Genomic DNA, 23,102 nt, shown 5'->3' on the forward strand with positions numbered 1-23,102 from the left:
TACAAAACCCCAGAGGTCTGCAAAGGTATTCTCAGTTTAATCTCCTCCCATCAATCTGCCTGCTGCACTGTTTTGTGTTACTCATGTCTGCACTGATGAGATCTTCTCACTGTGGGAAAAATGGGAAAACAAATTGTGATTTTGTAGTAAAAAAGGGGCTAAAATCACTTGAGATATAATTTTGTTTTCTATAAAATAAAACATACACTCACTGGCCACTTCATTAGCTACAAAGACGTACCTAATAAAGTGGTCTTGGTTGTAACAAGTGGTTATTTGAGCTACTGTTGCCTTTCTATCATCTTGAACCAGTCTGGTCATTCTCCTCTGACCTCTGGCATCAACAAGGCATTTTCACTTACTGGATATTTCTCTTTTTCGATCCTTCCTGTAAACCCTAGAGATAGCTGTGCGTGACCATCCCAGTAGATGAGCAGTTTGTGAAATACTCAGACCAGCCTGTCTGGCACCAACAACCATGCCAAGTTCAAATCCACTTAAATCACCTTTCTTCCTCATTCTGATGCTCGCTTTGAACTTTAGAAACTTGTCTTGACCATGTTTACATGCCTAAATGCATTGAGTTGCTGCCAAGTGATTGTCTCATTAGATAGTTGCATTAATGAGCAGTTGCACATGTGTACCTAATAAAGTGGCCGGTGAGTGTATGTACAAAGGAAACTTTGTTTTAGTGGAAAATTTGCCAAGCAGTGAGGTGCTTTTAATTTTTTTTAACTACATATTATTCTGTAGCAGTGTGGATCTAAAAACTCCAATCTCTGAGCTCATTTTCCCACATAAACGTGCACAGAGGGCCAGAATGGCATTAGGGGCCAACATGACCTCAGGCTATTGTTGTCCACTCCAGCAGGACTATGCCGTTACATACGTTTTTAAGAGTTTGGATGAGATTTTTAAGAGTTGACTACTTTAATATTGTTTCTGAAAAGAAAAAAGTTTTAACTTTTCACACCTCAGTAAAGCCGCCGTCATGCTACTTGAAATATCCATTTGAACCGAAATAGATTCTAGATTTACATGAGTGAAGTCACACTCTAATGACCCTCCTTCCTGCAAGCACTCCGTCTCATGCTGTGGCCAGTGAACCCAGTCACCATGGAGAAAAACCTCCTGCATCTGGCTAATACTGCTGGAAAAATGCTGGGGCAGAGCTGCGATAATGAAGTAACTAACGGCTGTGAGAAAGCCACTGTTTGCCATATTGACCATCACTGAGAAAAGTCCTCAGAAACGGCTAATAGTTTTAAAATCTATTTACATTTTTAATTGTCATTAATTTGAATGGAAAGTGTATTAAGCATCAAAATATTTATTTATTTATATATCCGGTTTACAATGTTAGTATCAATTGTCCTCCAAGTCTTCTTTTTGTAAATCACAATAATTAAGAAAAACTACATTACAATTCACACAATTCCTACCTGTTCTAAACTGATTTTTTTTTTTTTTAAATAAACACATTTAAAAAAAAACATTTCAGCAAAGCAAATTAAAAGCAAAGTTTTTGACCTTTATATTGTCTTAACTGATTAAAAAGTAAGCTGGGTTTGAGCAATTCTTTTAAACTTTAAAAGTAAGTAAGTAATAGTTAAAACATCAAACATGGAAACTAACAAAGAATCCAACTTACCGCCTGAACTGCTGATTATGTGATGCTTGAAAACTGTTAATTTGCAGGTTTTACTCAGATTTTGAGGCCTTCTCCTAAAATATCCAGGGTGCAGAGTGAATTCACTGGACAATGGTGAGAGCTTCTGGACCTCTTTCTGCAGATGAATCATTAACAAGGTGAGGGGTGGTCCATTTCCTTCAGCTAATGAAGTCCACTCACAGTTCACTCCTCCTGAACTAAAGACATCACAAACTAAAGGGGCAGAGATTTAGACTTAGAAACCACCTACTATTACCTTAGCATTACAGGAATAAAATCATGCAAACTAGCTCAGTAACACTCATTAGAATATGAGATAAAGGAGAAATGTTTGCATATCTTTGTCGACAGCTTATGCAACCTTCGCAACATCACATCTCTCAATCAATTCAAATCACAACTCAAGACTTACCTGTTCAGACTCGCTCACTCCATTTGATCCTCCGCACAAACTCCCCTCCTTAATTGTAATGTATTTGTAAATATCCTGATTTGTTTAGATTGTATGATATGTATGATGTTCTGCTTGTTTTTTGTTTTTTTCCATGTTGTAAGGCGACCTTGAGTGCCTTGAAAGGTGCCCTATTAAATAAAATTAATTATTATTATTATTATGTTCAAGTGGGGTTGTATGAGACATTTATCCATTGTCAGTGTATTTCTTAGTAGAAGGTGGTCAGCACAGGCTCAGTTTGGAGAAGAAGGCTGAAGTACCGGCGCAGAAGCTAAGAAAACGACTAAACGTTTTTAAGCTACAAAAAAAATCAATATCAGTTCAAATGTTATATATATTAAGAATATTATCATTGCTTTACCTCGCTGACACACAGCCCTGTTTAAGTTCACGTAGGGAGATCGAAGCTCTCATCAATACCACCAGACTCCTTTGACAAAAACAGTCGTTTTACCTCGCACTACACGGACTCACTGGTCTACCGCTGCCTTGATCAGTTAGTTCATTGGAGTCATTGTGGGGTTTTAGTGTTTTCAAGGGCTAGTACAGAGTTTGAATTCATACAATGACACAAAACATTCAAATATTTAGCCAACAGAAGACCAGCTATTCCAGTATTCACAAGCTAAAATGACTGATAAATTGAGTTTGGCGAACACATAGAACGGCTGCAGTTCGCTGTGCATAGACTTAAACAAAGTTGTCTGTAAAGTATTGAAATTATTCTAAATATAGTTCAAGTTCAGTTGCATGTGCACACTCCTGCCTGCTTGTGGGCGTGCCGACTGCCATCTACCCTGATTATGGATAAGTATCATGCACCTCACTTTAACAGAAAACAACTACCTACCAACTTTGGTCACATTCTAGTTTGATCTTCATGTGATGGACATCCAGTGGTCAGTTTTCAAACCGGTTTGATCTTTTATTGCATTTTCCAGAAGAGCTGCAGCCTGGAAGCAGTGGATCGCACCGTTATGTTCCTCAAACAATTAGCTAACTCTTTATGCTCTGATGAGCCAGTCTTCACTTTGTTGCTGAGCAGATGTCTCCAGTAAAAACAATTTCCCTTTACAACATGTTGACTTATCTGTGGCACAGCCCAACACGGTGTGTGTATGAGACATCGGGCACATGGATCCTAAAAGGTTAAGTATAAAAAATCAGCAACTCTACTTTATAGTTTATTACTTGTTTCAGTCAGCTTTACAGCTGTAAGAAAATCATGTCCCCCTAAAAAGAAAAGTTTGATTGAATAAATAAAAGTACATTTTGACGTCAACATGATGACCTCAAAATGTTTCAGCAGGAGAATCAGAAATAAGGCCTGCTAGAATGTTTTCAGCTGGAAACACTGCCCTCTTGTGGACGATGAGAACAATGATAAAACACAAGTTAATCAAGATTTAAGAGGGTTTGTTTTATTTATGAAATATTACAAAAAAATGTACTTATAGTAATTTCTATTTACTATAATTCTAACCGAAAAACCAACTAATTTTCCAAAGATAACATCATTCTCTTAATATCTTAAAAACATAAGCTAGAAATCATCAGCTTTGTTTAACCCTGTGAAGGGTTGTAGGCTTACTTTTTTCTTCTTTTGACACAGAATTGATTAAAAAAAACAAAACAAGAATAGAATACAATTGAAGCTATGTCAAAATGTCTAAATCATTTTTGACCTTGAGCTGAATAATTAACTAAAGCAGAGACCAGCATCATTTTTTAAAGTTAGGTTTAAATTAAAATGAAATGGCAGTTAGTGGTTATTTTATGGCCTGCCTATTATAGTTTAAAACTATTACAATTAATTAAAATTTCAACCATGATATTATTCATATTATTGTGTTTTATTATCAAAATATAAATCAGGAATGAGAGTGAGTTGAATTCATTCATTTTTAAAAATTCAAGTGAAATTTGCCCTTCAGCATTTTATCTGCACACATACATAAAGAAAGTGTTTTATGAAATGTATTTTATTGTTTGACCTGCCCTCCAACAAATCATTCTCATCCCGTCTTTTTCAGAAGTGGCACATACGTCTGAAATGTAATATAATGTGTCAAAAATGTTGAGAAGCGAAGAGTTCACAGCGAATGGATTTATCCTCGCAGGTAGTGTGTGGTCCTGGACACATCAAAACACATCCACACACTGCAGCATTCAGCCGGAGAGGTAAGGAAGACTTTCTTATAAGACTAAGTATAAATGTCAATAATTTATAAAAATCAATTTGTTGGATAAATTTGTTAGATAATAGATCAATAAATGTACAGTAGGGAAGCTACTATCGAAACACAGGCCTTTACAGTGAATAACCAACCTGTTATTCAAACTGATTATTAATAATCACTGTCTGACAAGGATCATTAAAAACTTTAATATTTAATACTTCTCAGTGTGAGTAAAATATTTATTGTGGGTGTTCAGGCTGAAATGTTTCCTGTGTTGCAGCAATTTTACAGCCCAAACAGTAAAATGATATGACAGCGTTGTTAAAATGTAATCACTTTTTCCTGTGTGTCTCTCACGTTTTTACAGTTTCACACTATTGCAGCATTCGTTTTTGAACTTTGATTCAAGATTTCTGCAATGCAGTGAAATTATATAGACTACAGTGAGACAAATGCTGCAGATTGGGATTATATTTCACTCATAAATAAGCGTATTTGTGTCTAATAGTTCTATTGGGAGCAGTGATTACAAATAGCATATCTTTTTTTTTAAATCAACACTTGATATGTAAAGTGTAGTTTGATTTTTTTCCCTCTTCATCTTAAGATTTCATGAAACTAACTTTTTTTACTTAATTGACCAAAACACTGACAAGGAGGAAGATCTTGCGTTGATAATAATGAGAATAAATATGAAACAAGATTTAAATCTAAACTAAAAAGAAATTGAGATTTATCCATAGATTAAACCATAAAGTGCCTCTTTGGATGGATGGTAAAAACGACACTGAATAGAAATGCTATTGACTCTTCCAGTAAAATGTTGTATGTTTTGTGTGGGGTTTTTTTGGAATAGCATACTGCAGGGTACACAATAATAGCTATTAAACAAAAGAAATCTATTTAGTGTCTTGTAAGATCTGAACTAACCATTTTGTTTATTTAGCTTCTAAGCTTTACCATTTCTAAACCATTGTCTACTCAGCTATTTTCTGTTTTGTCTTTAAACTGATTCAAATCCAAAATAACTGCTTCAATGAAATAATGTAAACACACTGCCTTGACTGACAGGATGTCGGCTGCAAAGATCCTGCTATTCCTGCAGAGCCTGTCTCGTCGCAAACCTCTGGAGCCTGAAGGAGAGGTGTCCAACTTTCGCAGATGCCTGACCACCCTCGACCTGGTGGCCCTGGGGGTTGGCAGCACACTGGGAGCCGGTGTGTATGTGCTGTCCGGAGAGGTGGCCAGAGCCGTGGCCGGGCCGAGCATCATCATCGCCTTCCTGATTGCAGCAGTGGCCTCCGTCTTTGCGGGACTTTGCTACGCTGAATTCGGAGCTCGTGTCCCAAAGACTGGCTCTGCCTACCTCTACAGCTACGTGACTGTGGGAGAGATTTGGGCTTTTATCACTGGATGGAACTTGTTGCTGTCTTATGTCATAGGTAAAGATAGTGCATGTGATGGACGTTTAAGTTATCTTGGAAAAAGACGGTGCCCCCCCAAAAAAATGTCCCCCAAGTTGTTTGTAGTGATAATATATCTTGCAGTCCCGCAGGTGTCCTCGAAATATGGTCCTAAAACTGCAGACTCTGGTACTTTATGTGAATTTACGTGCGTAGCTACGTCACGTTTAACGTCATCTACACAACTACCTCAAGTAAACCTACCTCACCTCAAGTTATTTAAAACTAAATAAAAAAGTAATATAAGCTTTTCCTAAGCCTAACCTAAGTAGTTCTGTTTCCTGAACTTAACCGAATAGTTTGGGTTTCCTGAACAAGTAGTTTTCTCACGCTGGTGTGATCAGATCACAAGACTTCTTCAAGACGTAAAAACTAAGCAGTGTGGAGTCCTGCTGTCAGCTTCCCTCTAAAGTACTGTCTGGAAACTCCATGGCAATTGATGATGATCGGCCAAGTAAAATGGAGATAAGGTCAAATATATTAAGTATGAGAATACAGAGCTAAATGTTCTCCTCATTTTACCACTTATATTTTATATTTGAAACCAAGATTAAAAAGTCTTCATTGAGCAAGATTGTTTTTTGAAAGTAAAAACACTCATCCTACTCAAAATCAGATTTCATGATTTTTGAGTGTGTTTTTTGGGTTCAAAATGTTGATACATTAATACCCCTTTTCAACCAAAGCCATTCGGGCCAGTTCAGAGTCGGTCCTAGTGCAGGTTCACTGTTGGTTGAACTTGCGAACCAGCTTTTCCACAAGCTCTAGAGCCACGTCATTGCGTCACTGTTAATGTCTGTATATGTCTACGCCCTCTTGGCAAGCATAATAACGGCACACTACATTTCTCTACAACACATCTGCGCTGCTCATTTTGATCACTATAGACGACGAATACATTCTTATTAACACTGAATGTAAGATGTTAATGTTGGACTTTGTTGTAACTAGCGCTAGCCCGCTAACGTTAGCACGCTTGCCTTAGCCAGCCCAAGTTGGTCTTGTTGGTCAGATAACCATGCCCCCAGCCCCTTATGTAGCGGTTAGCAGTTCAAGACCAGCAAAGAGTTGGAGCCGCTGTGGAACCAAGTAGTTTTTCATGTGTAGTTTTTCCTAAACATAACCCTTTTTCTGTCTCATTAACCAAATGTGTAAAAAAAGTGACGTGTATGAGGATGTGTTGATCTCTTGCCACCAGTGGGGTGCTAATTTAGAAAACACTCACCTAAGTTTACTTATGGTTTGGTGGAGCTGTTATTTGGAAAAGTCTCTTATCTACTCTTTATTAAATACTTTTGCTTTAAATGGCTCAAAAATTGTTTGACAAAGATGTTTGATTTTTATTCTAACACTATTAACAAGGTCCAGCAGGTAACACTACTTCTGTTAATCTGCTCCTGTTGTATCTCCTTTAAAAAAAAATCTGTTTCTAAGGGACGTCAAGCGTTGCCAGAGCATGGAGCGGGACCTTCGATGACCTCATTGGAAATGTGATTGCCAACTCTCTGGGCAAACAGGCTGCAATGAATTTACCTGGATTAGCTCCGTACCCAGACTTCTTTGCAGCTGGCCTCATCATGCTCTTGGCAGGCAAGTTTTATAATCAAAACCCCTGTGACTTGTTACCAAGACTTTAATATTGTAATTTATGTGCGGAAAAATGAAGGGAAATACAAATTCTGAATATCTTTTCTGAATAGGTTTTATTGTATTCATTGTCATGATCAATGTTTTATTGTGTGTGCATTTTCTTTCTAGGGATTCTTGCATTCGGTGTTAAGGAGTCAGCTATTGTGAATAAGGTTTTTACAGCTGTTAACGTCCTGGTGTTGCTGTTTGTTATCCTCTCTGGAGTCATTAAGGGGGACATCAGCAACTGGTACATTAGTGAAGACTCTCTCCTGTATGGATATGAGTATGGCTTCTCATTTCTTTTTAAATATATGATTAACTATTAAGAAGAAAAGTGCTTTGCTGTGATTAATAACTGTAATGCTGTATTGCTGCTACTGTTAATAATATAGATTAAGGTGACCTTTAGGTTTGAAATATGTAGTTATTCACTTTGTTGATTATTGCTGCTTGAATAATCATCATGTCTTCTCTCTGCAGAAACTACACATCACTGAATGACACCAGCATATATGGCAGTGGAGGATTTTTCCCTTTTGGCTTCGAGGGAACATTAGCAGGAGCAGCCACATGCTTTTATGCATTTGTTGGATTTGACTGCATTGCCACAACAGGTAGATTCATTAACAGTACATATGTGGCACGATTAGAAAGACAATAATGCAATAATAATGTGGGTTTTTTTCAGGAGAGGAGGTTCAAAACCCCCAGAAGTCGATCCCACTCGGCATTGTGGCTTCCCTTCTTATCTGCTTCCTGGCTTATTTTGGTGTGTCTGCAGCCTTGACCCTTATGATGCCATACTATTTGCTCAGTGTTCACAGCCCATTGCCTGTGGCCTTTACATACATTGGTTGGGGCCCTGCAAGGTATGCAGTGGCTGTGGGATCCCTCTGTGCGCTATCAACAAGGTATGAAACAAAGCGTGCCTTTTCCAAACCCAACTCACACTTGGCCAGATCAATAAATTATCTTCATTACATGTTTTATTTACAGGAAAACATGTAACGTACACTACATAATGCAAATACAGAGCATTGACATCATATACGGATTAAAACAGAAGCAAATAACATGAATAACCAAATGGTTAATAATGTAAATAAAAGTAATTGGAGGTTTTCCCCCTATAGCCTATTAGGATCAATGTTCCCGATGCCGCGGGTCCTCTTTGCCATGGCCAGGGACGGACTTCTCTTCAGACCTCTCAGTAAAATGAGCGACAGACAAAGTCCTGTTATAGCAACTCTGGCTTCAGGGGTTGTAGCAGGTAAAACTCCCAATACAAGTCAAAAAAATGTTTTGTCTTTTGTCTGTATTTTTCTAATAGCTGAAGTTTTTTTGTTTGTTTGTTTGTTTGTTTTAAATCCCCTTAGTTAGTCCTTGAGTTTACTGATAAAACGATTCACATGCACCACAATGAGTCTTTAATTATTGAGGGGCAAAAAAATTGAAAATGGTTCATGTTTAATTTTTAAGCTGTTTAGCACAGAGCTGAGTAAATCTGCAGAATTAGCCCTCATGTGTCCACAGACGTAGGATCCCAAACCCAAAGACATTTCCTCTGTGATCCGATATATGTTCTCTGCACATTCCAGTTGCATAAATGTTACTGATTAGAAAATGTATGAGTTGATAACCATACAGCTGTTTATCCTCTCTTAATCTGACATTTGGGTGTTAAATCTGCAATTAAAAAGTCATTGAAATGAGTGAAAGTTTAAATTATTAATGTAAATTGTTCATCTTCTTCTTCTTGTAACTGTATTTTCAGCCATCATGGCGTTATTGTTTGACCTGAAGGCTCTGGTGGACATGATGTCAATCGGAACTCTCTTTGCCTACACACTTGTTGCCATATGTATCCTCTTATTAAGGTAAGAGTCATTACAGTGAAAACACGTATAGCACTTTATTTCTCTAAGCTGTTTGTTAGTGATATTAGTCATTTATACCTAAAATTGGGTTTAGGCAACAAACTACTTGTTTAACATTGGGGGAAAATACATAAGCTTAGAAAAAGATAGTTCAAAAAGGAAAAAAAGCTTTGTTTAAACATTTGTTCACAATAGAACAGTGACATTATGAATAAACATAATGTATCATAAAAAATAATTGCATTCCTTACTCAGTGTCTTGAAATATATATACATACACACATGTAAACATATACACATATATATCTACTCAGTCCCACATATATAACAAAATGAACAGAAACAAATAAGGTGCAGGAGCATCAGTAAATAATAGAGTAGTAAAAAAACAACAACAACAAAACAAAAAAAAATGAATAATTAATGAAAATAGACCTAAGTAGTTACCAAGGGCAAAATACAGCATAATAAGCTCAAATTTCTCGAAATAATTATAGTGGATATACCCATACATTAATTATAATTTTAGTTTTGAAAGATTAAAAAAAAAATCCAGAAGTTAAAAAAGTTGAATAAATGGACACAAGTACCAGAAGTGTGGTTACTTCCGCCTCTTTTATGACCACTAGAGGGCGCTGCTAACCACAATTAATCAATAATTGTTTTGCTGGTGGTTCCTTTATTTTGTGATGCATCTCTGTGTGATCAGGACAAAAGAATGCCTGATATGCCCATTTCACTGACTAACTAAAAATAATAGGCCTAATACATAAACTGTATTATGGACCGGAATTCAAATAAATGTGTGTGAACTAGGAAAAACAGAAATACAAGAATAAAACAGACACAGCTAAATCACAGCTCTATCAATATAAAGCGTGGGTGCATTTATTTTTATTTGCTCACATTCACAGGTACCAAGCTGACCTCGGCGAGGATTCAAGTTCCAGCAAAGCAGAACCCTTCACAGTCACTGGAGTCTTATTTCCTCCTTCACAAGCCTCTTCACGTTCATCCAAAAACGTGTCTGTTTTAAGTGTTTTCATGAGTAAGTGATCATCTTATATGAGATAAGAGAGAAATAGGATTATTTTCATTCGAATATAATGCTCATTGGTTTTTAAATTATTCTCTTCAGTCTTCTTAGCTATCATCCTGAGCCTCGTCATATCTCAGGGTATAGAGTCCCTGCAGAGCCTCGAGTGGTGGAGTTTACTTTGTGTCTCTGTTATCGTGCTGATGCTGGTCCTCATTACCCTGATCATCTGGAGGCAGCCACAGAATACAACCAAAGCTGCTTTCATGGTATGCCTCATCTAGTGCACAAGAAATTATATTTTAACAGTTTATTTCAGGCTGTAAGGTGTCATTACTGAAGTCATAAACTTTGATTTCCAAGTGTAGGGAATCAGTGCACCCGACTCATAGCATTTTGTACATTTCTTGCAAACGAGGGTTTGAGTGTTTTTTCATAGCTTTCTTATTACTGTCATAATGTGTCTGCTCTTTCATTTGTACAGGTTCCTTTTGTGCCATTGCTTCCCATTTTCAGCACATTTGTCAATGTGTATCTCATGGTTCAACTTGGGTCAGACACATGGATCCGCTATGCAGTGTGGATGGCAGTAGGTATGTGAAGAATATCACTCTAAAAGCCGTTTCACTGCGTTTTTTTTCTCTTTTTACGTTACAGTATAAGTGGAAACAAATCAAAAATGTCATTTGTGCAGAATAACACAGTTATAATGACATCATAAAAAAAAACACAAGTTGAATTTCTCTGCTAAATTTATTTTTTTTAATTGAAAAAAAAAAAAGATCTTTATATATGCAACACTTTCCAAGTGCCCACAAGTGTCATGAAAATAAATTGAGTTTCCACATGCTATACATATTAAACTATTTGCATTTTTACAACCTTTGCTTGCAACCTCTCCTGTCCTGCAGTTCTGTCATATTTTCAGTGAATACTTGTCACGTTCGTCTCAGCACAATCAATCATGGCTTCAGAGAGTGACTGCGGAACAGAATTTAATGCTTTTAACAGGATCTAGTTATTACAAATGGTTTGTTTGTGGCAACATTTAAATGAGACGTGTAGAATAAAGTGATTTTGACAGAAATATCACAATTTTAAGCTTTGTTTTGGTTACTTTTTGTAATGGAAACTTGCGTACCCTATTATTCGTTCAAGGATTGATGGAAAGTCCAATTTTTGAGGATAAAACCTGTTTTTACAGTTTCTTTCTGTGATAAACAATTTATTTTTTGTGATCTTTTAAAGAAAACACACAGGGTTCAGATGGTTAAGCAAAATATGCAAAAACATCAAATAAACCACTGTGACCATAGAAGATGTAACTTTTCTTTTAACAGGTTTAATCATCTACTTCTGTTACGGCGTTCAGCACAGCGTGCAGAAACAAAGGCTGCAGAATTCACACAACCACGTCAGTATTCACAGCATCAGCACCACTGCAGAGCCTGGACAAGACTCTAATGGTTAAATGATGTGACATGATTGATTTTTAGTTACAACATTCACGATTGGATGAATTATTAAGCAAAGCTAAATGTTATCATTTCATAACAAATATGGCCAGTGTGCAGAAATATCTTAATAGTGTTTGCTTAATGAACTCAGAAAGTTAAATAATAAGCATTTTAGTCACAACCTCTGACCTCTTTTATATTGTTCTTGGTGAAATTCAATGTCCTAGAAAGTGTATGAGCTCGCTGACATTATCCCTGAGTAAAGCTTCATGCAATAATGTGTTTTCATTTAGTTGTTTCAGCTATTGATATTGTTTCATCACAGAGCAATGTTTGATGTTTAGGTGCTACCATTATACCTCTCTTATAGTCAGGATTTTGTGCCAAAAGACAACATTTAGCTCATATGTATACAAATATACCATATTCAGTCAGTGAAAAATGTCAGTGCCCTGCATTTGCTTTATAGCTGACATCATGGTCGTAATGCTCAAAATTATTCCACATTTATGCAGTTTTGCAGTTTCATATTCATAGGATATTTGCCTACACTGCTGGTGGCAGGGATGTTTTTTTTTAGCTGAGCTCCTCGGCTGTATGTTCACTGTAATCCTAATGTAGCCTGATCTACTGTTACAGTGTTTTATTTGTATCCCTTTCTATAACCATGTGGCCTAAATTCACATTTTCTGTGGTAGGAACATGAAATAAACATGACATTTTAATTATGGGATAAGGAAGTCTCCACTTTCTGCCTCCTGTCTTTACTTCTACTTTACCAATTCAACCGCTTTCTTTCATTCTTTCTTAGCTTTAAGCAAAACTTGTGTGATTTAATCCCTTGTGACAACCCGTGCACACGTAAGATAAAATGCCACAACTACTTCCACGGGGTGGTAGGAATTCATGAAAGGCATCTTTGTTTCAGTGGATACTGTTTACTTAGCGCACTAAGACACCAAAGGGCACTTCAGCCTGTGGCTAAAGACAGTTTGGCTCTAGCTATTTATGTTAGAAACTATGTTTTCTGAAGCCTTGATGGTTCACTTTTTGGAAGCATCGAATTTTGACATCCTAATGAAAATGAAATGTTATATTTTAAAGGAGTTAAATTGATTTGATAGATACTACAATACATTGGATGGGTGCAGCCCAAGCAAATGCTTATTTTTTTTAGAAGTAATTTAGTTTTTCAGTTTGCCTAATTTTGTGGCTTTGATGATTTTTCGTTTTTTTTTCAAATTTCAATTATTTCAACAGAAATTCAAATCATTAAAAAAACACTAACCCTTTGTGTTTTTCCAAATTAATATATAACGATGTGATGCTTTTCCAACAGAATTATTTCGTTATTGTATCTAATTAATTACAGAAGATTTAGCCTATGAATGTTAAGATTACTTACTTATACTTAAATGGGAATACTGCTCTTGTACATTCGTTCAATATTGTTCTGAGAAAGAAAAAGACAACAATTCGTGTTCTACAGTCCCATGAACAAGACAAAACGTATCAACCTTAAACTAAACTATCTCAAGTTCCTTTTGTGAATAGAGTAAATAGGTAACCGTGTTATCGCGATACTTCGGCTTCGACAGGTCGACGTTGTGACGCGTGAGATGCGTCAGTCGTTACGTTGTAATTTTAGCCAATCGGTGAGTCGCGCTGCAGGGGAGGCGCATTGTTCAAAAACCAAAACGCTGTCGGGTAAAAACACAGATATATATGTAAAAACAGCTCAGCTGGTACTCAGAGCTCCACACCAAGAATCACACAAGACCTGGGTTAGTTTCAGGTAACTTTTATACAAATGCAACGCATTTTCTCAGTCAAAAATCGTGTTTTGGCGATCTAATTAGTAACTTTGAGAACATTTTGCTAACATTAGCTGACTTATTTGAATCCAGGCGATAATCACGGTTTCGAGGTAAGTTAGCTTAAATTTACCTTTGGTTCAGTTGATGCTAACAACAAAAAGTATCAGCTGGAGTTATAAATGATGACTACACTAAAGTCAAATGTTTTTATTGAACTAACTTAACTAACATTGGCATGATTGTGATCGTTTGGTGGGAGCGACCGCAAAATCCTAAAAATGTTAAAACACGGAAAACAGCTCCTCGTGCACCTTAAAGGCTAAAGCACGTTACCTTTATATCATCACGCGCTCAGCTAGTGTTGTGAAACTATTATTATATTTTATATTATTGTATGAACGAGAATAAACTGTCTGAGTAAGGTTGCACAAAGCTGTAACGTTAATACATCTTTATACAACTTTAAACTAGCTATAGCCTTTTAACTATATTATTCTCTATTTAGCTATTCTAGCTAGTTATTCTATTCTGTTTATATTGTTTAATTGAGTAATATTTAGCCTAATTAGGTTAGATACTAGGTTACATGCCTGACACTTCTTCCTAGAAAACATGCAATTTCTTGCAGTTTTTTTAAAAACTGCATGTGCGATTGATCTTGCTTCCCTTTTTTTAAATACACTGAGTTAGATTTATGTGCACTTTGCTCTCCTGGCTTGTGTTTCAAATGGGGACCGTCGTGCTATTTATAGTGGTTACCTCACTGTTCATAAATGTCTGCTTAACAGCAGTTATTAGCGGGCTCATGTGTTTATTACTACTGCTGGGTATCTGTTTGGAGTCTACAGGTCTGGTTTAACACTAGAGACGCCCAGTGCAGTCAATAACATGCTCTTTTTATTCATTTCAGTGATGTCCATATTCTTCTGCACAAATACTAAACTTGTCATGACAGGTGATAGCCTGAGAAATCATTTTCCTGTCTGACTACTTTCAGTTGGACTGTTTGGCTTTGAAGGGCAAAGTAGGCTTCAAGCAGTTTCTGTGCACTTACTCACTGTACTTACTCACTTTTCTCCTGACACACCCTTATTTTAAATAGTCCTTGCATAAGCAATGAGATGCCAATTGTAGGTTCTTTAGAGGGAAAAACATTCTCATTTGCATGAGAGAGTAGTTAAAAGGTGCTATTTAGTTATTTATGTATATTGTATTTTATGAGGTGGCCTCTATGCATTTCTTATAGATGCGTTAAAATTACTCCATACTTAGAAGTACTGCATTTTCATTACAATTTGTGTTATTGTGACAGGTAAGCATGGCGCTGACTTTGTCCTCCCCGTGTGGATTCACCTACGACGAGGATGAGGAACTGGCTGTGTTTGAGTCCACTGCAGCAGAGCATGGAGGCCTGTCGAGACCACGTCTGCCTGAGATCTCTGTCATTTCCCCCGGGCTGGATAACCGACCATCCATTACAGAACCGGTGAGAGTAGGAATACAGGCTTTTTAGTCCTGCTATTGATACTGATAACTGAATTCTGGGTATCAGCTGATACTAAGTGCTGATCAGATACCAGTGTTTAAATAATAGACTCTATTTCTCACTGTGTAGAAATTATCTACATTTTCTGATTATAGAGAAATAATTTAAATAGATCAACCCCATTGTCTCTGATACCAATCCAACTATATGAGTCTGTATCGGCCGATATCCAAATCTGTATAGGGGCATCCTTAGGCAAGAGTCTGCAGGAGTGTGCTATTTTTGTATGTACCCTGTGCAGTTTACAATGTAAACAGATGAGGTTTACATTCAACTGTCTTCACCAAAACACGGGTGTAACAAAAACATTTGCAAAACCTCTTATCAGATGACTTGTTGTCTTCCCCTTTAAGTTTAACTTTTTATCACCAACAAAACATTAAATATTTTTATTTTTTTATATTTGTCTCTAGAAACTAGCCGTGAAACCTGCAGCAGTGAGACAAGGAAGCAGCGATGGAGGAAATGCAGAGAGGGTGCAGGTTTTTCTGCGCATCCGACCGCTTACTGAAACAGAGAATAACAGGGGAGAAGAACAGGTAAGATTATGATTCTGTGGGAAGATTTGTGCATTTATTGCTTTTAGTACACCTGTACTCTGTGCTAAAAGTTTACCTTTTCTTTTAGGGTTGTGTTGGTGTCCAAGATGAAGAAACTCTGCTCCTCAAAGCTCCAAAAGAATCTCAGAACATGAGGACTGCAGAGCGGGGAATCACCCAGAGCATGCACAAGTTCAGTTTCTCCAAGGTAGGAGGCTCACACCTGCATATAGTGTTAAATAAACAGGCTGTTTATTACGAGGACTGAAAGTATTGCTGGTTAATAAGAGCTAATGAATGTGCATAGCAGCCAATGCCAGTAGTAAACAAGAAGAATCCCAAAGTAAAGCCTCCCTTTTATATTTCTGTTCAAACTGTCATACTGACATTTTCTGGACACCCATCTTTCATAGATTTTTGGGCCAGAGACGACACAGCAACAGTTTTATGAGTGCACAATGAAGAAGATGGTGAAAGACGTGCTTCAAGGAGAAAACCGACTCCTGTACACTTATGGAGTCACCAATTCTGGAAAGACGTACACCATCCAGGGTATGTTTTTTTCCTTGAACACATTAGTATAAAGCCCAGGTTTTATTTTGGAGTTAATTTTTTTCAACTCTGTGATATGGTTTCATAAGATGATAGAATAGTGTGTCAATCTTAAGTTTCAAACTTTAATCTGCAGGCAGCGGTCGAGAGGCCGGCCTCCTGCCCCGTGCTTTAGCATCACTGTTCAGAAAACTGCAGGGTCGTCTCTATGGTGCCTTGGACCTGAAGCCTATCATGTATCAGGATGTGAGACAGCTGGACTCCGGAGAGATCAGAGCAGAGGAGATACGCAGAAACTCACTTCTCAAAGAGGTAAACAGAAGAACACATTTTGAAGGTTGTAGAAAATTTAAAATGTAATTACCTTGTTGCAATCAAGTTAAAGTCGACAAAAACATTTTTGATAAAAAATTATATTTTATATATTTAGATTCTTTTCATATTATTTTTGGCTCAACTGAATAATCACATGACTCACATACTCTCTCGTTTGTTGCAGGATGAGACTTCTCGTCGAGGTGGTACCACGACAATCTGGGACAGTGGTGTCGGAGGGCTCTCCTCTACAAGTAACATTGCCACCCAGCTTGAAGGTAAGGACTGCAGTATATTCCTAATGGATATGAATTTGTCAAATTATCAAAGGCTGTCACATGCACATTTTAAAATATGCTGCAAGTACATTTAGTGGGACTGGTCTGTTTAATAACATTTACAGCTCACATTGTAGAGCCAATGCTTGTTTTGAGGGCTGGATAGTATACAGGAGGGTAAACTGTTTATTAACTGCAGTGAAAATGCTGTTTTTAAAAGACAATACCAAACAGGTATGATTCAAAGCATAATATTTAATATGTATTAAAACATGTCATTTTTAAAATTATATGTAAATATATATGTATTCTTCAATAAATTTGGACTTCTTTTTATACTTCACAACATTCAGAAGTTATTCTAAATGTTTGGAACAAGTCGTATACAATGTTATGCAGCCACCTCTGGAATCTGTTGTACAAATAGTATAAAAAAATATTAGTGTAGCCTAATCTGTATTTGCAGTTTTGAGAAATACCAGGTTTAAACATAGTAAGAAAACTTGCAGAAAAAAAGCTGCACAGCTCTGCATTGTAGATTTAGAATTTAAATCAAGTGCTATGAATTAAGTTTGGTTGAGCCCTGTACAAAAGGTGAGCATGCTATAGTACTTGTGCAAACATACCAAATTAAATTCCATTTATTGTACACATCCAGTCTCATCTGTACTCCCTACACTGAACCCTGCCTCCATAACTTTTAAATCATTGCTCCTAGTGTAAAAGCCTCTTCTTTTGAAACACATGATACATTGAATTTTAACTCTCTCTCTCTCTGCAGACACTGACAGTGTTTGTCTGGAGCCTGACAGCCTGTCACACAGCGGAGGAGATGATCTGGAGGAAGGGGTGCAGTTTTCTATCTGGGTTTCCTTCTACGAGATCTACAATGAGTTCCTGTATGACCTCCTGGATGCTTCTCCCTCCCTGCAGCCCAGAAAGAGGGTCACGCTGCGGCTCAGTGACGACAAGCATGGCAACCCTTATGTAAAAGGTGACACTTCACAGAAATCCTACTAGTCTGAGCCTCCTGAAGTTCACTCCGAGCATGCAGTTTTCTCCTCTGATGTCCATTAAAAACTATTGAGTGCTTCTTTCATTCCCCTCACTTCCTTCAGCACAGTCTTTCATGTGCTAATTAGATGTTCGTGCAAGACCATATTATAAGCAACACTGTGTAAAGATGATGGAATACTTGTAAGAGTGTTTGCTTTCTTTAACTTTTCATGATTACTTTGAAATCTTTACATTAGCCAAAAAAAAACATGTTTTGTTGCTGCTGCTTGTGTTCATTAGCGTTTTTTCTTTTTGTTTTTCTTCTTACACTTGAATATATAATATCAGACCTCACCTGGATCCAGGTCCGCAGTGCCGAGGAAGCTTGGAGGGTTCTGAGAGCTGGGCGTCGTAACCAGAGCTTCGCCAGCACTCACCTCAACCAAAACTCCAGCCGTAGGTAGGATGATTCATCAGTGTTTGTGTTATGAGTTTCCAGCTGCAAAATTGGTAGATCTTCCTTAACCCAGCGCTGGCATTTGCTGAAATGATGAAACAGTTGGAGTTCCCTGGCAAATTTGATGTATTGTTTGATTGATGCGCACTTATTTCATCTCTGATCATAAATTTATCACCTACTCAGCCACAGCATTTTCTCCATCCGTATCCTGCACGTCCAGCCGGAGGCAGCCCCTGCCCAGGCCATGCACATCAGCGAGTAAGTTACCAATTCTAAAAATTTCAGTGTTTTTCATACATTTTTTAGTTTGCAAAAGCAATAAAACAATGCTGTGAACTTTCTCCTTTTAAGACTGACCCTGTGTGATCTGGCCGGGTCTGAACGCTGTAAAGATCAGCGTAATGGTGAGAGGATGAAGGAGGCCAGCAACATCAACACCTCGCTTTTAACACTGGGACGCTGCATTGCTGCTTTGAGGCAGAACCAGAACAACAAGTATGTGTTTAACCATGACTTGGAAAGAGGCTACACACTTTTTAAAAAATATTGATTAAAGTGTTGCAAGTTTATTTACAGTACAGGCCAAAAGTTTGGACACACCTTGTCATTCAATGCGTTTTTCTTTATTTTCATGACTATTTACATTGTAGATTCTCACTGAAGGCATCAAAACTATGAATGAACACATATGGAATTATGTACTTAACAAAAAAAGTGTGAAATAACTGAAAACATGTCTTGTATTTTAGATTCCTCAAAGTAACCACCCTTTGCTTACTAGAATATAAGACATGTTTTCAGTTATTTCACACTTTTTTGTTAAGTACATAATTCCACATGTGTTCATTAATAGTTTTGATGAATTTACAATGTCAATAGTCATGAAAATAAAGGAAACGCATTGAATGAGAAGGTGTGTCCAAACTTTTGGCATGTACTGTATATAGAAGAACACTGCACATGGAGAGGCTGTGTTATCAAGTGCTTCATATACAAGAGTGATGTTTTAAAAACTTCTAACACGTTCACAGATCACGCCCCCCTCAAGTGGTGCCCTTCAGGGACAGCAAACTGACCCGGGTCCTGCAGGGTTTCTTCTGTGGCAGAGGAACCTCCAGCATGGTGGTCAACATCAACCCGTGTGCATCCATCTATGACGAGACCCTCCAAGCCCTCAAATTCTCTGCTATTGCTACTCAGGTAAAGAAAAAAAAAAGCTTTTGTACTTTACATCTGAGCCCTGTGATGTTTAGAGACTGATTTTAGTCTTGCATGTCGGGATGAAAGAAAAGGAAGATAATAGGATATCTCATCATTTCAGCTGGTCCATGGCCCGTCCACAAAGACCAGAGTGGCCTACATCCTGTCCCTGCTGCGTGAGCCAGCAGCAAATGGTAACGAAAGCACAGTGATGGAGGAGGACGAAGATGAGAGTTTTGTTGAAGACGGAGATATCACCATGTTAAATACTGAGGTAACAGCTGAATATGATTCCACAATCACTTTTTGTTCTTCACTGTCTTGCGAAGTGCGATCACATTAAAGATCAATGCAAATGGGGCGTCCCGGTGGCTCACACTGGTAGAGCGCTTACTACATGGCCGTGTGCTTACTGCAGCGGACCCGGGTTCGAATCCGGCCTGAGGTCCCTTTGCTGCATGTCTACCCCTCTGTCTCTATCAAATAAAGCAGTAAAAATGCCAAAAAAATAATCCTTAAAAAAAAAAAAAAAGATCAATGCAAATTCCAGGTGATGCTGCATCACAAAAGCCTCTCAACATTGAGCTTTCTTCTGCATATAATGGCCCTCATCATTCAGAACTCCATCTGGCAAACAAGCATTTTAGAAGTTGTTTGCTTGTTTTCTTGCAGACATACCTGACAAAGCATGAATTCTGGCTTTTTACAAATCAGAATTATGATGTTATTACTTCGGAACTCTTTTGATTAATTCATTGCAATTAAATCCCAGTTTATTTTGGGTATATACCGTAAGTACCAATCTGTATTCATCTCTGGATGATGCTCATGACATGATGCCTTTACGTTTTCTGATGTATCAAACTTCCACAACAGCTGCAAAGCAGAAACGGGGATTATTTCAGCCATGGTTGAAGCCGCAAAGAGACGTTTTTTGGTGTTAACACCAGTGTCTCATGCAAGTCTGATGCAAATAAATTATCCCACATTCATCACCTAGACACCTAGATATGATGCCTTGTTCCCCCAGCACTTTTTAAAAACAGACTCTTGTCCTGTCTTCCTAACTAACTGCTGACTGTGTTTTATTAAGGCTTTGCTGCAAGCCATTGATGTCCTGAAGAGAGAAGTGCAGCGCCAGCGGGAAGAGAAAGAAGCTCTCGAGGGAACTGTGAGAGAGCAGGTGGTCTCTGAGATGATGGAGGTCATCAATGGAATGCAAGAAGGCTTCAGGTGTGTGCTGCTTTGTTTAGATTAAACTTTTCTAGGATGTTTTTTAAATGCAAAGCAGGCTTGATTTAGGGCAAGTTCAAGAGAAGCACAAATGATTACCATTCTTTGTATTTTTTTCTTCAAAGAATCTGATCTCAACTGTAAGCTGTAATGTTTTTTGAAGAGCAAATGCTGTCATTTTAAATGAATGCAGCTCTTAGTTTTGATTTCTTTTCCCACAGTGAGACCTTGGAGGCAGAAAGAGCTCTAATCGAAGAGAGGTACGAAGACAAGATAACTAATGTGCAAAAACATCTAAAGAGATTCTACAGCCAGGAGCTGAAGGTGAGAGCTAAATCATAAGCAGCATTCAGGCAGTGTCTGTCTCCATGGTGTGGTTTCAACACACAAAATCTGCACTTTTGTTGAGATCTTTTTAAAGCTGTTGCTGTATCTTTGCTTAGATTGTTTTCTTGTCATCCTTTCTTTAAGGAGCGTGATCAGGAGATCGAAGCTTTGTCTGCTGCCCTTGAAAAAACCAAGTCAGCTGACTCAGTCCCCACGTCGGTGCCACATGAAGACTGTGAGGGGCCTCGTCGTTCTAAGCGCCTCACCACTCGGACAGACTACAGCAGACTGCAAGCTGAGCTCGACCAGTGTCGCGCTGAGCTGCTCACCAAGACCCAAGGTGCCTGAAACGCCCCCCTGATATGAGTTAATGTTGTAGGATGCTGTAAATGATATTTGACCGTCTTATTCTGCTTGTATGTGCAGAGTTGACAAAGCTGAAGATGCAGCTGGAAGTCCCAGGTTCAACAGGCACCCTGACCTCTGCTGCTGACCGCAAGCTGGAGGACGGTCAACGGGTCAGTCCCATATGAAACGCACCATTGTTTTTGCTGTACACAAGTCTCTTTAATATCAGAAAGGCTGAAATTCAGACGTTTTTTCTAACAGAACCTGCGTCAGCTGCGCCTGGATTTGCAGAGGCTCGGCTCAGACCTGCAGTCTGGTGAACGAGCCTGCTGCCGCAACACAGGAGGAGAGAAGCTGCGTCAGGCACTAACGGCTGCAGATGAGACTCTGGCCAAGCAGGTACAACCACAGAAATGTTTAGTGTGTCATGTGATTCTTATTATTATGATCCAAATGTTTCTGTCAGTCATTTTTATGCGATTTTGAACGACATGCTATGACTTTTTTTTTTTTCTTCAAATTTTGGACATCATATAACATGGATATTTTTCTGTCTTTTTTGGGACAAATTGTGCTATAATATGTATTAACAGAGAATAAACAATTTTTAGCATTTTTTTTTTTTAATTACTTTTTTGTCAAAAATCCACATACAATGCTTCAATACTCAAATTTTGGACATCATATAATATGTCTTTTTTTTTTTTTTTTTGACAAATTATACTATGACATTTCTATTAAATGAGAAGTGGATTCTCCAGGATATTTTTAAAATGCCATTCTCAATTTAAATGACCTTGTTTTTTTCTCTCCCTCTACTTTCTTCACTAACTATCTTGATGCACAGCCAGCTTTTAGACTAAATCTAGGTTTCTAACACCTGCACCAGGTGACTACTTTGCAAACGCATGTTGAAGGGTTTCACTTTGTCTCACTTTTCCTTCTTTTCCTCCCACCTTATACTGCACCTCACCCTCTACGGTCTTGTCTAACCCTGTTCACTGACTTCTTCTCAGGACCAGATCCTATCGGAACTCCAGAACGGACTGATGCTTGTAAAGGCTGACTTGCGGCGCAAAGCAGAGACCCTCGCCCAGACACAGGCCATCCGACCCCAGCTGCCCCCCTCAGGCGTTGCCTCCACCGCACCAGGTTCCTGCAAGAAGAGGGGCTGCGGGGCTGCTCCACCAAGCGAGACTGAGAACCGACCTCCGCAAAAACGGCCCTTTTTCCAATCTCTTTTCCCGACGTGTACCCCAACACGCAAATACAACACTCGTGCTGTTGAAGGCTCAGACGGCACCCCTTACTCACGGATCCTGCGGTCTCGCCAGCAGTCTCCACCTCGCAGCCCCGTCCCCACCCCTCGTAGTCTCAGGGGGAAGTACTGAGCTCTTCAGAGCGTCATCTTTTTGATATTATGCAGTAAAGTTTTATGTGCTTGTAACTTTATAGTATTTTTTATATTGCTTTGTATATATTCACTTTCTGCCGTGAAAAACTCACTTTTTTGCCAAATACAGTTATGCTTTAAATAGGGTTTCAGTACACTTTTAAAGGTAAGCAGTAAAACTGCTCAGTGGTTATTAGTTATGGACTGTATGGTAAGAAAAGTGCATGTGTGTGTTCAGCCTCTCTGCTTGCCTTTGCTGTAAGTTTCTTTTCTTCATTAAAATCTATGAAACCATTGTTTTGAATTGTTTCAAAAGTACTTTTGCAG

General features: G+C 38.2%; 2 protein-coding genes across 7 annotated transcripts; both read left to right on the forward strand.

Moving 5' to 3' along the window:
- The first annotated feature begins 1,516 nt into the window (after positions 1-1,516).
- On the forward strand, positions 1,517-12,495 carry zgc:175280 (cationic amino acid transporter 2 family protein). 3 transcript variants are annotated; one of them, XM_059351531.1, is made up of 15 exons: positions 1,532-1,594; positions 1,699-1,809; positions 3,068-3,274; positions 4,160-4,307; positions 5,378-5,748; positions 7,204-7,359; positions 7,528-7,684; positions 7,882-8,015; positions 8,090-8,312; positions 8,535-8,671; positions 9,176-9,278; positions 10,193-10,326; positions 10,417-10,583; positions 10,799-10,907; positions 11,655-12,495. In XM_059351531.1, the coding sequence occupies exons 4-15, from the start codon at positions 4,201-4,203 to the stop codon at positions 11,783-11,785; spliced, it is 1,929 nt and encodes a 642-aa protein (XP_059207514.1). In that variant the 5' UTR covers positions 1,532-1,594; positions 1,699-1,809; positions 3,068-3,274; positions 4,160-4,200; the 3' UTR covers positions 11,786-12,495. The 3 variants fall into 3 exon arrangements, with proteins under 3 accessions (XP_059207516.1, XP_059207514.1, XP_059207515.1); XM_059351532.1 differs by lacking the exon at positions 3,068-3,274 and having other exon boundaries at positions 4,247-4,307; XM_059351533.1 differs by lacking the exon at positions 3,068-3,274 and having other exon boundaries at positions 1,517-1,809; positions 4,247-4,307.
- Positions 12,496-13,445: 950 nt separating this feature from the next.
- kif20a (kinesin family member 20A) lies at positions 13,446-23,069 on the forward strand. 4 transcript variants are annotated; one of them, XM_059352273.1, is made up of 19 exons: positions 13,446-13,566; positions 14,901-15,074; positions 15,548-15,673; positions 15,762-15,881; positions 16,087-16,225; positions 16,362-16,537; positions 16,725-16,818; positions 17,600-17,812; positions 18,163-18,274; positions 18,458-18,532; positions 18,626-18,769; positions 19,306-19,474; positions 19,596-19,748; positions 20,568-20,707; positions 20,929-21,031; positions 21,179-21,374; positions 21,461-21,552; positions 21,644-21,781; positions 22,399-23,069. In XM_059352273.1, the coding sequence occupies exons 2-19, from the start codon at positions 14,907-14,909 to the stop codon at positions 22,771-22,773; spliced, it is 2,733 nt and encodes a 910-aa protein (XP_059208256.1). In that variant the 5' UTR covers positions 13,446-13,566; positions 14,901-14,906; the 3' UTR covers positions 22,774-23,069. The 4 variants fall into 4 exon arrangements, with proteins under 4 accessions (XP_059208256.1, XP_059208258.1, XP_059208255.1 ...); XM_059352275.1 differs by having other exon boundaries at positions 13,502-13,555; XM_059352272.1 differs by having other exon boundaries at positions 13,561-13,698.
- Positions 23,070-23,102: the final 33 nt, after the last annotated feature.

The sequence above is a fragment of the Centropristis striata genome, chromosome 15, assembly GCF_030273125.1.
Source record: "Centropristis striata isolate RG_2023a ecotype Rhode Island chromosome 15, C.striata_1.0, whole genome shotgun sequence".
Lineage (NCBI taxonomy): Eukaryota > Metazoa > Chordata > Actinopteri > Perciformes > Serranidae > Centropristis > Centropristis striata.

Excerpts from the sequence above, each read along its gene's own strand:
- zgc:175280 (XM_059351531.1), top strand. The coding sequence starts at position 4,201 with ATGTTGAGAAGCGAAGAGTTCACAGCGAATGGATTTATCCTCGCAGGT. Across the intron at positions 4,308-5,377 it reads TGCAGCATTCAGCCGGAGAG|GATGTCGGCTGCAAAGATCC; the intron begins GTAAGGAAGACT and ends CTTGACTGACAG. Across the intron at positions 5,749-7,203 it reads GTTGCTGTCTTATGTCATAG|GGACGTCAAGCGTTGCCAGA; the intron begins GTAAAGATAGTG and ends TCTGTTTCTAAG.
- kif20a (XM_059352273.1), top strand. The coding sequence starts at position 14,907 with ATGGCGCTGACTTTGTCCTCCCCGTGTGGATTCACCTACGACGAGGAT. Across the intron at positions 18,533-18,625 it reads CAGGCCATGCACATCAGCGA|ACTGACCCTGTGTGATCTGG; the intron begins GTAAGTTACCAA and ends TCTCCTTTTAAG. Across the intron at positions 18,770-19,305 it reads AGGCAGAACCAGAACAACAA|ATCACGCCCCCCTCAAGTGG; the intron begins GTATGTGTTTAA and ends ACACGTTCACAG.